The 12252-nt window shown below is 39.1% G+C and overlaps 1 protein-coding gene across 7 annotated transcripts in view; it reads left to right on the plus strand.

The window, feature by feature from the left end:
• Positions 1-12252, plus strand: part of PPP2R3A (protein phosphatase 2 regulatory subunit B''alpha) — a 196234-nt gene that overhangs the window by 85249 nt on the left and 98733 nt on the right. For all 7 annotated transcript variants that reach the window (XM_064378719.1, XM_064378718.1, XM_064378717.1 and 4 more), the window contains one exon: positions 11596-11699. In XM_064378719.1, the coding sequence (XP_064234789.1) occupies positions 11596-11699 (104 nt within the window). The remainder of the gene's footprint in view (positions 1-11595; positions 11700-12252) is intronic.

Consider the following 12252-nt stretch of genomic DNA (forward strand, 5'->3'; position numbering starts at 1 on the left):
ATGCCAACAGAGTATTTCTAACATGAGAGCAATGTGCATGAAAGAGACAGAAGGTTTCATGGATTGCCTCAGGTAAGCAGACAGAGAAACTCTTCAGATTAAGGCATAGTAGTTCCCTGGTACAGTACTGAGGTCACCATGTCTGGAGAGCCCCTCTTCCTCTGCATATTCCCAACTGTTGACTGAGGAGCCCATTCTCCTGTGTCTTCCTACTACTCTGCCTCCACGTCATTTACAGTCTGGCCTCCCATTCCTGTGCCATGGTAGCCCTGCCTTGCTTCATGGCTCAGGGCCTCGCTAGCACTCCACAGATTCAGTGACAGGAAAGCAGAAAGCCTAAAGACTCCACAGTGGTCAAGGGAGGTGTCAAAAAGAGTATAGTCAAGGCAGGGTAGAGGTCTCTGGAAGGTGGGTAGCTAGAGGAACAAATTTGCCATTTATGTGCAGTGAGGATCAGTCTGTATGTGGCATCAGAAAAAGACAGCGATATTGAAACTGACAGATAACATGGAGAAGTTTAAAAAGATAAAAAACTAATTTGTTTAGCCATAGTAACAGTCATTTACATAACAATTTGCTACTTATACCTAATAATCATGGTGTAATAGCCATTATACATATATATGTCTGATTAACTTGTCTGAATTATACTTAATTATAGCCCTAAATTCCATTCATGGGCACCAAGCCTTTGTTTTCATTGCTCTTAGATCTTAATTGTCATCTCAGGTAACAAAGTAAACTGCACGTGTCTTTGAAAAGTTAAAACGAACATTGCATATAAAAATGAGGAGAGGATGTTTGACTGGGCACAGTGGCTTATGCCTATAATCCCAGGACTGTGGGAGGTTGAGGCGGGAGGATCACTTGAGCCTGGAAGTTCAAGACCAGCCTGGGCAACATAGTGAGACTCCATCTCCACAGATAATAATTTTTTTTTTTTGAGACGAAGTCTCACTCTTGTTGCCCAGGCCAATGGCACGATCTTAGCTCACTGCAACCTCTGCCTCCTGGGTTCAATCAATTCTCCTGTCTTAGCCTCCCGAGTGACTGGGATTACAGGCATGTGCCACCACGCCCGGCTAATTTTTGTATTTTTAGTAGAGACGAGGTTTCACCACGTTGGCCAGGATGGTCTCCGATCTCTTGACCTCATGATCCACCCACCTTGGCCTCCCAAAGTGCTGGGATTACAGAGGCATGAGCCACTGCGTCCGGCTCAGTTAATTTTTTTAAATTAGCTGGGTGTAGTGGCATGCGCCTGTGGTCCTAGCTACTCAGGAGGCTGAGGCAGGAGGATCACCTGAGCCCAGGAGGTTGAGGCTGCAGTGAACCATGATCACGCCTCCATACTCCAGCCTGAGTGACAAAGTGAGACCCTGTCTCAATAAAAAGTTAGGGGGGATGTGTATATAATTACCTGAAAAGATATGAGTGTGTCGTTTGTTTTTTTTTTTTGCCTCTTTATTCTTAAAACTGTTTATTTAAAAACTGATTTAATCATATCTTCCAGTTAACTAATTATCTCTTTTTTTTTCAATTTTATTTCTAGTTGTTGGGAAATAGGTGGTGGTTGGTTACATGAGTTAAGTTCTTTAGTGGTGATTTGTGAGAATTTGGTGTACCCATTACCCATCACCCAGGCAGTATACACTGTACCCTATTTGTAGTCTTTTATCCCTTACTCCCTTCCCATCCTTTCACTCTTAGTCCCCAAAGTCCATTGTGTCATTCTTATGCCTTTGCATCCTCATAGTTTAGCTCCCATTTATGAGTGAGAACATACAATGTTTGGTTTTTCATTCCTGATTTACTTCATATAGAATAGTTTCCAATCTCATCCAAGTTGCTGCGAATGCCATTAATTCATTCCTTTTTATGACTGAGTAGTATTTCATCACACACACACACACACACACACACACACACCACAGTTTGTTTATCGATTCGTTGATTGATGGGCATTTGGGTTGGTTCCATGTTTTTGCAATTGTGAATTGTGCTGCTATAAACATGCATGTACAAGTATCTTTTTTGTATAATGACTTCTTTTCCTCTCAGTAGATACCCAGTAGTGGGATTGCTGGACCAAATGGTAGTTCTGTTATTAGTTTTTAAAGGAATCTTCACAATGTTTTCCATAGTGGTTGTACTAGTTAACATTGCCACCAGCAGTGTAGAAGTGTTCCCTGTTCACCACAGCCATGCCAACATCTACTGTTTTCTATTTTTTGATTATGGCCATTCTTGCAGGGGTAAGGTGGTATTGCATTGTGATTTTGATTTGCATCTCCTTGATGTTGAGCATTTTTTATGTTTGTTGGCTATTTGTATATCTTCTTTTGAGAATTGTCTATTCATGTCCTTAGCCCACTTTTTGATGGGATTTTTTTTTCTTGTTGATTTGTTTGAGTTCATGGTAGATTCTGGATATTAGTCCTTTGTCAGATGTATAATTTATGAAGATTTTTTCCCATTCTGTGCGTTATCTGTTTACTCAGCTGACTGTTCCTTTCACCATGCAAAAGCTCTTTAATTAAGTCCTAGCAATTTATCTTTGTTTTTATTACATTTGCATTTGGGTCATGAAATCCCTGCCTAAATCAATGTCTAGAAGGGTTTTTCCAATGTTATCTTCTAGAATTTTTATAGTTTCAGGTCTTAGATTTAAGTCCCTAATCCATCTTGAGTTGATTTTTGTATAAGGTGACAGATGAGGATCCAGTTTCATTCTCCTACATGTGGCTAGCCAATTATCCGAGCATCATTTGTTGAAAAGGGTATACTTTCCCTACTTTATGTTTTTGTTTACTTTGTCAAATGTCAGTTGGCTGTAAGAACTTGGCTTTATCTCTGGGTTCTCTATTCTGTTCCATTGGTCTATGTGCCTATTTTTATAACAGTACCGTGCTGTTTTGGTGACTGTGGCTTTATAGTGTAGTTTAGAATCAGGTAATGTGATTCCTCCAGATTTGTTCTTTTTGCTTAGTCTTGCTTTGGCTTTGCAGGCTCTTTTTTGGTTCCATATGAATTAGAATTGTTTTTTCTAATTCTGTGAAGAATGATGGTGGTATTTTGATGGGAATTGCATTGAATTTGTAGATTGCTTTTGGCAGAATGGTTGTTTTCACAATATTGATTCTACCCATCCATGAACATGGGATATGTTTCCATTCATGTGGTCTGTGATTTCTTTCAGCAATGTTTTCTGGTTTTCCTTGCAGAGGTCTTTCACCTCCTTGGTTAGGTATATTGCTAAGTAGTAGTAGCAGTAGTAGTAGTACTAGTAGTAGTAGTTGTTGTTGTTGTTGTTGTTGTTTAGGCTATTGTAAAAGAGGTTGAGTTCTTGATTTTTGATTCTCAGCCTGGTCACTGTTGGTGTATAGAAAAGCTACTGATTTGTGTACATTAATTTTGTAAACAGAAATGTTGCTGAATTCTTTTATCAGTTCTAGGAGCTTTCTGGAGGAGTCTTTAGGATTTTCTGGGTAAACGATCATATCAGCAAACAGCGACAATTTGACTTTCTCTTTATTGATTTGGATGCCCTTTCTCTTCTCTGATTGTTCTGGCTAGGACTTCCAGTACTGTGTTGAAGAGGAGTGGTGAGAGTGGCCATCCTTGTCTTGTTCCAGTTCTCAGAGGGAATGCTTTCAACTTTTCTCCATTCAGTATTATATTGGCTGTGGGTTGGTCTTAGATGACTTTTATTACATTGAGGTATGTCCCTTATATGCCAGTTTTGCTGAGAATTTTAATCATAAAGGGATGCTGGATATTGTCAAATGCTTTTCTGCATTTATTGAGATGATCATGTGATTTTTGTTTTTAATTCTGTTTATGTGGTGTATCCTCACATTTATTGACTTGCATATGTTAAACCATCCCTGCATCCCCTATATGAAACCCACTTGATCATGGTGGATTATCTTTTTGATATGTTGTTGGATTCAGCTAATATTTTGTTTAGGATTTTAGCATCTATGTTCATCAGGGATATTGATCTGTAGTTGTTTGTTTGTTTTTTGGTTATGTCCTTTCCTGGTTTGGGTATTAGGGTGATGCCAGTTAGGGAGGGTTCCCTCTTTGTCTGTTTTGTGGAATAGTGTCAGTAGGATTGGTACCAATTCTTTGAATGTCTGGTAGAATTCTATTGTGAATCCATCTGTCCTGGACTTCATTTGGTTGGTAATTTTTAAATTACCATTTCAATCTCACTGCTTGTTATGGGTATGTTCAGAGTATCTAATTCTTCCTGATTTAAGCTAGGAGGGTTGTATCTTTCTAGGAATTTATCCATCTCTTCTAGGTTTTCTAGTTTATTTGTGTAAAGGTGTTCATAGTAGCCTTGAATGATATTTTGTATTTCTATGGTGTCAGTTGTAATATCTCCTGTTTTGTTTCTTATTGAGCCTATTTGAATTTTCTCTCTTCTTTTCTTGGTTAATCTTGCTAATGGTCTATCAATTTTATTTATCTTTTCAAAGAAGTAACTTTTTGTTTCATTTATCTTTTGTATTTTTTTTTTCAGTTTCATTTAGTTCTGCTCTGATCTTGGTCATTTCCTTTCTTCTGCTAGGTTTGGGTTTGGTTTGTTCTGTTCTTTTCTTGTTTCTCTAACTCCTTGAGGTGTGACCTTAGATTGTCTTTGATCTTTCAGACTTTTTGATGTACGTGTTTAGGGTTATGAACTTTCCTCTTAGCACTGCCTTTGCTGTGTCCCAGAGGATTTGATAGGTTGTGTCACGATTGTTGTTCAAAGAATTTTAAATTTTCATCTTGATTTCATTTTTGACCAATGACCATTTAGGAGCAGGTTATTTAATTTCCGCGCATTTGCGTGGTTTTGAGGGTTCCTTTTGGAGTTGATTTCCAGTTTTATTCCACTGTGGTCTGAGAGAGTGCTTGACATAATTTCAGTTTTATTAAATTTATTGAGGCTCATTTTATGGCCTCTCCTATGGTCTGTCTTGGAGAAAGTTCCATGCACTGTTGAATAGAATATATATTCTGCAGTTGTTGGATGGAATGTTCTGTAAATAACTATTAAGTCCATTTGTTCCAGGGTATAGCTTAAATCCATTGTTTCTTTATTGACTTTCTGTCTTGATGACCTGTCTAGTGCTGTCAATGGAGTATTGAAGTCCTCCACTATTATTGTATTGCTGTCTATCTCATTTCTTCGGTCTGTTAGTAATTGTTTTATAAATTTGGGAGCTACAGTGTTAGGTGCATATATGTTTAGAATTGTGATATTTTCCTGTTGGAAAAGGCCTTTTATCATTATATAATGTCCCTCTTTGTCTTTTTTAACTGTTGTTGCTTTAAAGTTTGTTTTGTCTGATATAAGAATAGCCACTCCTGCTCACTTTTGGCATCCATTTGCCTGAAATGTCTTTTTCCACCCCTTTACCTTAAGTTTGTGCAAGTCCTTATGTGTTAGGTGAGTCTTGAAGGCAGCAGATAGTTGCTTGGGTGAATTTTTATCCATTCTGCAATTCTGTATCTTTTAAGAGGAGCATTTAGACCATTTACATTCAGTGTTAGTATTGAGATGTGAGGTACCATTCCATTCGTCATGCTGTTTTGTTGCCTGTATACCTTGGTTTTTTGTTTTTGTTTTTTAAGTGCATTTTTGTTTTATAGGTCCTGAGGCATTTAGGCTTTAAAGAAGTTCTGTTTTTATTTGTTTCCAGGATTTGTTTCAAGATTAAGACCTCCTTTTAGCAGTTCTTGTAATGGTGGCTTGGTAGTGGCGAATTCTCTCAGCATTTGTTTGTCTAAAAAAGACTGTATCAGACATCCAGGACTTGAACTCAGACCCAGAACAAGTAAACAAAATAAACATTTATAGAACTCTCCACTTCAAATACACAAAACATATATTACCACCTCACACCTATTCCAAAAGTGACTACATAATTGGAAGTAAATCACTCCTCAGTAATCACACAGCGTTTCATAGGTTTAAATGAAATATTGGTTGGCTGCTTGTTATTTTCTTCCCTTATTCCTTCCTGTCTACATCATTAAGTATAATTATTGGTATAAAAGTGGTTTTCAATACCCATTACTAAACTGCATTCTAGCCTGGGCAAGAAAGCAATACTCCCATTCTCTCTCTCTTTTTCTCTTCCTTTTTTTCCTCTTCTTCATTCTTTTTTCTTTCTTTCTTTCTTCCTTTTTTTTCTTTCTTTCTTCCTTTTTAAAAAAAAAAGACTATCTTTTCTTCAGATATGAAGCTTAGTTTCACTGGATACAAAATTCTTGACTGATGATTTTTTTTGTTTGAGGAGGCTGAAGATAGGGCCCCAATCCCTTCTAGCTTGTAGGGTTACTGCTGAGAAATCTGCTGTTAATCTAATAGGCTTTCCTTTGTCGGTTACCTGGTACTTTTGTCTCAAAGCTCTTAAGATTCTTGCCTTCATCTTAACTTTAGATAACCTAATGACAATGTGCCTAGGCAATGATCTTTTTGCCATGAATTTCCCAGGTGTTTTTTGTGCTTCTTGTATTTGGATGTCTAGGTCTTGAGCAAGGCCGGGGAAGTTTTCCTCAATTATTCCCCCAAATATGTTTTCCAAACTTTTAGATTTCTCTTCTTCCTCAGGAACAGCAATCAATCTTAGGTTTGGTTGTTTAACATAATCCCTGTCTCCTTGGAGGCTTTGTTAATATTTTCTTTTTTTTTCTTTGTCTTTGTTGGATTGGGTTAATTTGAAGACCTTATCTTTAAGCTCTGAATTTCTTTCTTCTGCTTGTTCAGTTCCATTGCTGAGACTTTCCAGAGCATTTTGCATTTCTATAAGTGTGTCCATTGTTTCCTGAAGTTTTGATTGTTTTTTATTTATGCTATCTATTTCCTTGAGTATTTCTCCCTGCACGTGTATCATTTTTTGGATTTCCTTATTCTGGGCTTCGCCTTTCCCTGGTGCCTCCCTGATTAGCTTAATAACTAACCTCTTGAATTCATTTTCAGGTAAATTAGGGATTTCTTCTTGGTTTGGATCCATTGCTGGTGAGCTAGTGTGATTTTTTTGGAGGTGTTAAAGAACTTGTTTTGTCATATTACCAGAGTTGGTTTTCTGGTTTCTTCTCTTATGGGTAGCCTCTGTCAGAAAAGGTCTAGGGCTGAAGGTTGTTGTTCAGATTTTTTGTCCCACGGAGTATTCCCTTGATGTAGTACTCTCCCCCTTTTCCTGTGGATGTGGCTTCCTGAGAGCCAAGCTGTAGTGATTATTATCTCTATTCTGGATCTAGCCACCCAGCAAGTCTGCCAGGCTCTAGGCTGGTACTTGGGGCTGTCTGCACAGAGTCCTGTGATGTGAACCCTCTGTGGGTCTCTCAGCCATGGATACCAGCACAGTATTCGGGGTTTCTCTCAGGTCCTGCAGGAGCACTCCACTTCCTTCAGGGGGTCTGTGGGTCCTCTTAGGTTTCCTGCTTTATTCCTGCAGTTGTTCTGGAGCCAAAATTCACAATGCGAGCCTCCCCACACTGCTCTGTCTGTCCCAAGTCAGAGCTGCAATCTACTCCTGCTTCCCATCCACCATGATCCCCTCAGTCCTCAGAGACTTTTTAATTACTCCTAATTATCATTTAATTTAGCTTTTACTTGGCTATTGCAGTCTATTAGTACTCACCAAGTCATCCTTATTTTCAGTAGTTCTTTACTATGCATGCAAGTCTCTTTTGGTACCAGACAGTGAGCTCTGTGTCTCCAGCACTAACTGTTCGTATTCTTATGATAGGTTGACATAGGAAAAGGAGAAGAGAGGCAACCTTTAAGGAGTAAGGAGCAGAGAGTTTGTTAGAGCAATAAATGAATGTTCTTAAGGATTCTTGTAGTTTATAAAGTTATTTGGAAGACCAGCTTCAGTTTGCCACCTACTCTTAGTGGCACTCAAGAGTAGCTGTTGTGAAGACTGGGATCTGTTAAGTGCCTCGAAAACAGTTCATGAAATCTGCATCTGTTGGTGAGGTTTAGCTTGTTCATCTTAGACCTCAGATAGCCCTGAAGAGCTTATTGCACACATCCGGTTAAGTTCTCAGTGTGTAGTTTGTACTTTTTTGCACAGCTTTAAGTAACGATAGAGAAGAAATGAATAGAGAATGAATCTCAGAGAAACAAAATCAACATAGGAACAGAAACAGAGAAACAATAAGTAAAGCATTTTTCAGAGACTGGGCCAAAGGATTCATCATGGAGTTTTAACTTCTAGCAGAAAGTTGAGGAAAAAGAATAAGATACTTTTCTGAACCATACAAAGCCCTGCAGCTTCTCTCTTCTGACTGACATAGCACCATCTTAATCCATTACGCCTGTGGCCTGGAAGGTAGCCTCTCTGCGCCTGAATTTCTTCATCTGCAAAATGGGATTTAAAAAAAAAAAACTGCCCTAGTCTACATGGGGATCATGTGAGGACCAAATGAAATAACAAGCCTGAGACAGTTTAAAATGTTGAAAGAAGATTACAAATATTGGGTAATCATCTCCTCCTGTGTGTATCATTAGACAACCTTGCTTTGGATTATTTGTGTTGTTGGCCATTCTTAGATCAAACTGTAAGTGTTAATCAAGTTTTCTTTGCTCCAGCAACTTTGATTACCATATATTGACTCTTGCTGCCTCCTCTAAAAATAAGTTTCCTAAATCCATTTTCTGTATCTCTGTGTACCCACTTGCTATTCACTGTCTTCCTTTGTAAAAAACAAAAACAAAAAAATCAGTATTCACACTTCAACAAGAAAAAGTTTGTTCTCTCCTCTGTTAATAAAAGTACTATTCTCTTGCCTTCAGATTAATCCCATTTACTGTTTAGGTTTTTATTGATCTCCTGGCTCTTTTATCTAAAGTCTTTGATTTTTAAGCAGATGCATGCTAGCCATACTTTTTTTGATAGAGCGTAATGTCCATAGCCCTTACCATTCTTCCTTCCCGTTTTTTCCCTTCATCGTTTTTCCAAGGGTGTGTGATACCCTCCTACTGTTTAACACTTGACTACTCAGGGTACCCTACTATGAGAACAATAGGCTGACCTTTTCCAGTCTACTTCAAAACATCTTTTCTCTGTACCCTGTCTCTGAGGATTTTGTCTTTGGGTCATAATTAGTTTATTAATCTTCAGAGACTTGCTACTTCTTATGAGCTGATGTATATGCATTTTAACAGGAGTCTTCTGGAGAAAAGACGTTAAGAGAATGAAAGTTGCTTATTTAGTGGAATTTACCCCACAGAAGGTACTAAGTACATAGCCCCTGGAAGTGTTTCTAATCAGGAAGTTAGAAGATTTCTGATCCCTTACAATTCTGAAAAATTCATGAGTGACTCTAATGGTGGGAGTTTGAAGCACTTTGGTAAGCCAGTTCCAGCATCTCCACACACCTTCTGTTTGTGGCTCCCCTGCCTCCCTGATATAGATGATTCTTTCCCAGTAGTTGCCACTAGCCTATCACTAAGTCTGTCTAAGAGCATTTTCTTGGCAAACCACCATTCTGCATGAAAGGAGAGTCTGGATTGGGGAAGATTGATTCAACAGTTTATACAGCCAATGCATATTAATTGTGAGCTTTGTACCTTGACAATCATTATTTATACAATAAAGAAAATCACATGGTTGCTAAGCAACACCTTTCCTTCATTCTTGACCCCAGAGGAGGTATGAGGTATTTAGCCTCTGGACTTAAGAAATCTTAATTTCTGCAAGCAAGTAGAATACTCTGCTTGCAGACATGCTTTAGTGGCCCTGGCAGCAGCAGCCTCTTATTTCTGCCCTGTCCTTACCTCCCTTGGCTTGAATCTTGCCTTCCATATCTCCATGAGCCCAGTCGCCTGGGAATTCTTTCAGGATAACTAATGTCAGACTAGGTAGTCTTCAGGCTCCTGTGGGGAGTCCCCTGTGCACTGAGGCCTCACACCAAGAGCAGCTTCACCTAAACCTAATGTGGATGCACAAATAGTCTTCCTCCATAGGAGAGGCTTCCTTCTGTAGAATGAGCAACAGATCCTGGGTCTAATGTGAGTAATAATATATTTATCTTATAACAAAACATGTCTTGTTGGAGAGTTTCACATTTGGGAATATGTTTTCTGTGTATCTAGAAATTGAGATGATTTGGAGACTATTTCTCTGCTAATAGTAAGGATTGTATTATTATTTATAGCAGTGGTCCCCAACCTTTTTGGCACCAGGGACAAGTTTTGTGGAAGACAATTTTTCCATGAATGGAAGTAGGATAGGGGATGGTTTCAGGATGAAACCTGTTCTGCCTCAGATCCTCGGGCATTACTTAGATGGAGCGCACAACCTAGATCCCTCGCATGCACAATTCACAATAGGATTCACTCTCCTATAAGAATCTGATGCTGCCACTGATGGGACAGGAGGGTGGAGCTCAGGTAGTAATGCTCGCTCACCCGCCCTTCACCTCCTGCTATGTGGCCCAGTTCCTGACAGGCCATGGACTGGTATCTGTCCATGTGTCCATAGCCCAGAGGTTCTGGACCTCTTCCCTTTCAATTAAAAAAAAAAATTGTCCTTTTACTAAATTTACCTCCCTTTTTCCTAGAGAATTTTTTCTCCAGTCTTTTTAATTGAAGAGCTTTTTATCGAGAAAAATCAATTCCTTTTAGGGTATTAAAATTGTTTTATGTTCATTTCCAGTCTTTCCTAAGGCTTTGTAATCATTTGTGGTAACTTCTAATATAGAAATAAATGTTAGCATTTGCCTTTCACCTTTTACCTGAATTATAACCATTTAAATAGATATGATAGCTGTTTTCTTGAGCAGTGTAGGATTTTCTGGTTCTTCTTGAACCTGGGACTTAATAACATAATAGGCAAAGGAGAGAGAAGAAGATAGATAGTGGAGTATAGTAACACCAAGTAATAAAAGTGGCTGTATTTTTCTGCTTAAGGAATGAATGAAGGGCATGTATACAACTATGACATTCAGTCATTTCTTTTTCTTCTTAGAAGATAGTAAATATATAAGAGTGGTAAGCTGAGTGTGGTATCTCATGCCTGTAATCCCAGCACTTTGGGAGGCTGAGGCAGGAAGATCATTTGAGATCAGAAGTTCAGGACCAGCGTGACCAACATGGTCATTCCGTCTCTATTAAAAATACAAAAATTTGCTGGGTATGATGGTGGGCACTTGTAATCCCAGCTACTTGGGAGGCTGCAGCAAGAGAATTGCTTAAACCTGGGAGGCAGAGGTTGCAGTGAGCTGAGATTGTGCCATTGTACTCCAGCCTGGGCAACAGAGCAAGACTCCATCTCAAAAAGAGTGGCGGGAAGGGATGCTGGTCGCTTTAACTGTCAGGTTAGGGGAGAGAATCACTTTAGATGAACTTGGAGAAAAGATAAATGGATTTCCATTTTCTTCATTAAACATGTTCTCTTAGTTTGTTTCCCTTCTGCCTCTCTCTGAATCTACCCTAGTTGATATATTTGCCTGTGCTCTAGTTTTGTTCTCCTAAGGGCTCTTCCATCCACTGTGGCATGAAGGGGAAAAGCCACAAAGACCTTTTCTTTGGCCATGTCATCTCTTCATTCCCTCTTGGCTTACACTGTATGTGTTTTCTATTTGCAGGTCTGTGGCTGTCCTCTCTATTGGAAAGCCCCCATGTTCAGGGCTGCAGGGGGTGAGAAGACAGGATTTGTGGCAGCACAGTCATTCATTGCCATGTGGAGAAAGTAAGTATGTGAGCAGTCACTCTGGGGCTAGGCAAAGAATTGTGTGACCCTCATGACATGCTCACTAAAGGTCACCTACTTTACTCATTTATTCATTTTCCCTTTGCCCTTTATATCAACAAGAAAAATTCAATGATTTACAACCATTTATACCCACACACAAGTTCTTTGGCACAAGCCTCTGTCTTAACCTCTTTAAACAGTAAAGCAGATCTGCAGAAATCTTTCTTTAAAAACTATTTGATAGTTTCTTAGTTTTACTTGGTTTTTCTTGTTTTTTTTTTGTTTGTTTGTTTGTTTGTTTGTTTGAGATAGAATGTCATTCTTCTGCCCAGGCTGGTGTGCAGAGTCCCAGTCATAGCTCACTGCAGCCTCAAACTCCTGGGCTCAAGTGATCATCCCACCTCAACCTCCCAAGTAGCTGAGACACAGGCATGCACCACCACACCTGGCTAATTTTTTATATTTTGTATAGAGACTGGATCTCACTCTGTTGCCCAGGCTGGTCACAATCTCCTGGCCTTGAGCAATCCGACCAGCTCAGCTTCCCAAA

The sequence above is a fragment of the Aotus nancymaae genome, unplaced genomic scaffold, assembly GCF_030222135.1.
Source record: "Aotus nancymaae isolate 86718 unplaced genomic scaffold, 86718_ANA_hifiasm-v0.15.2.pri h1tg000019l, whole genome shotgun sequence".
Classification (NCBI taxonomy): Eukaryota; Metazoa; Chordata; class Mammalia; order Primates; family Aotidae; genus Aotus; species Aotus nancymaae.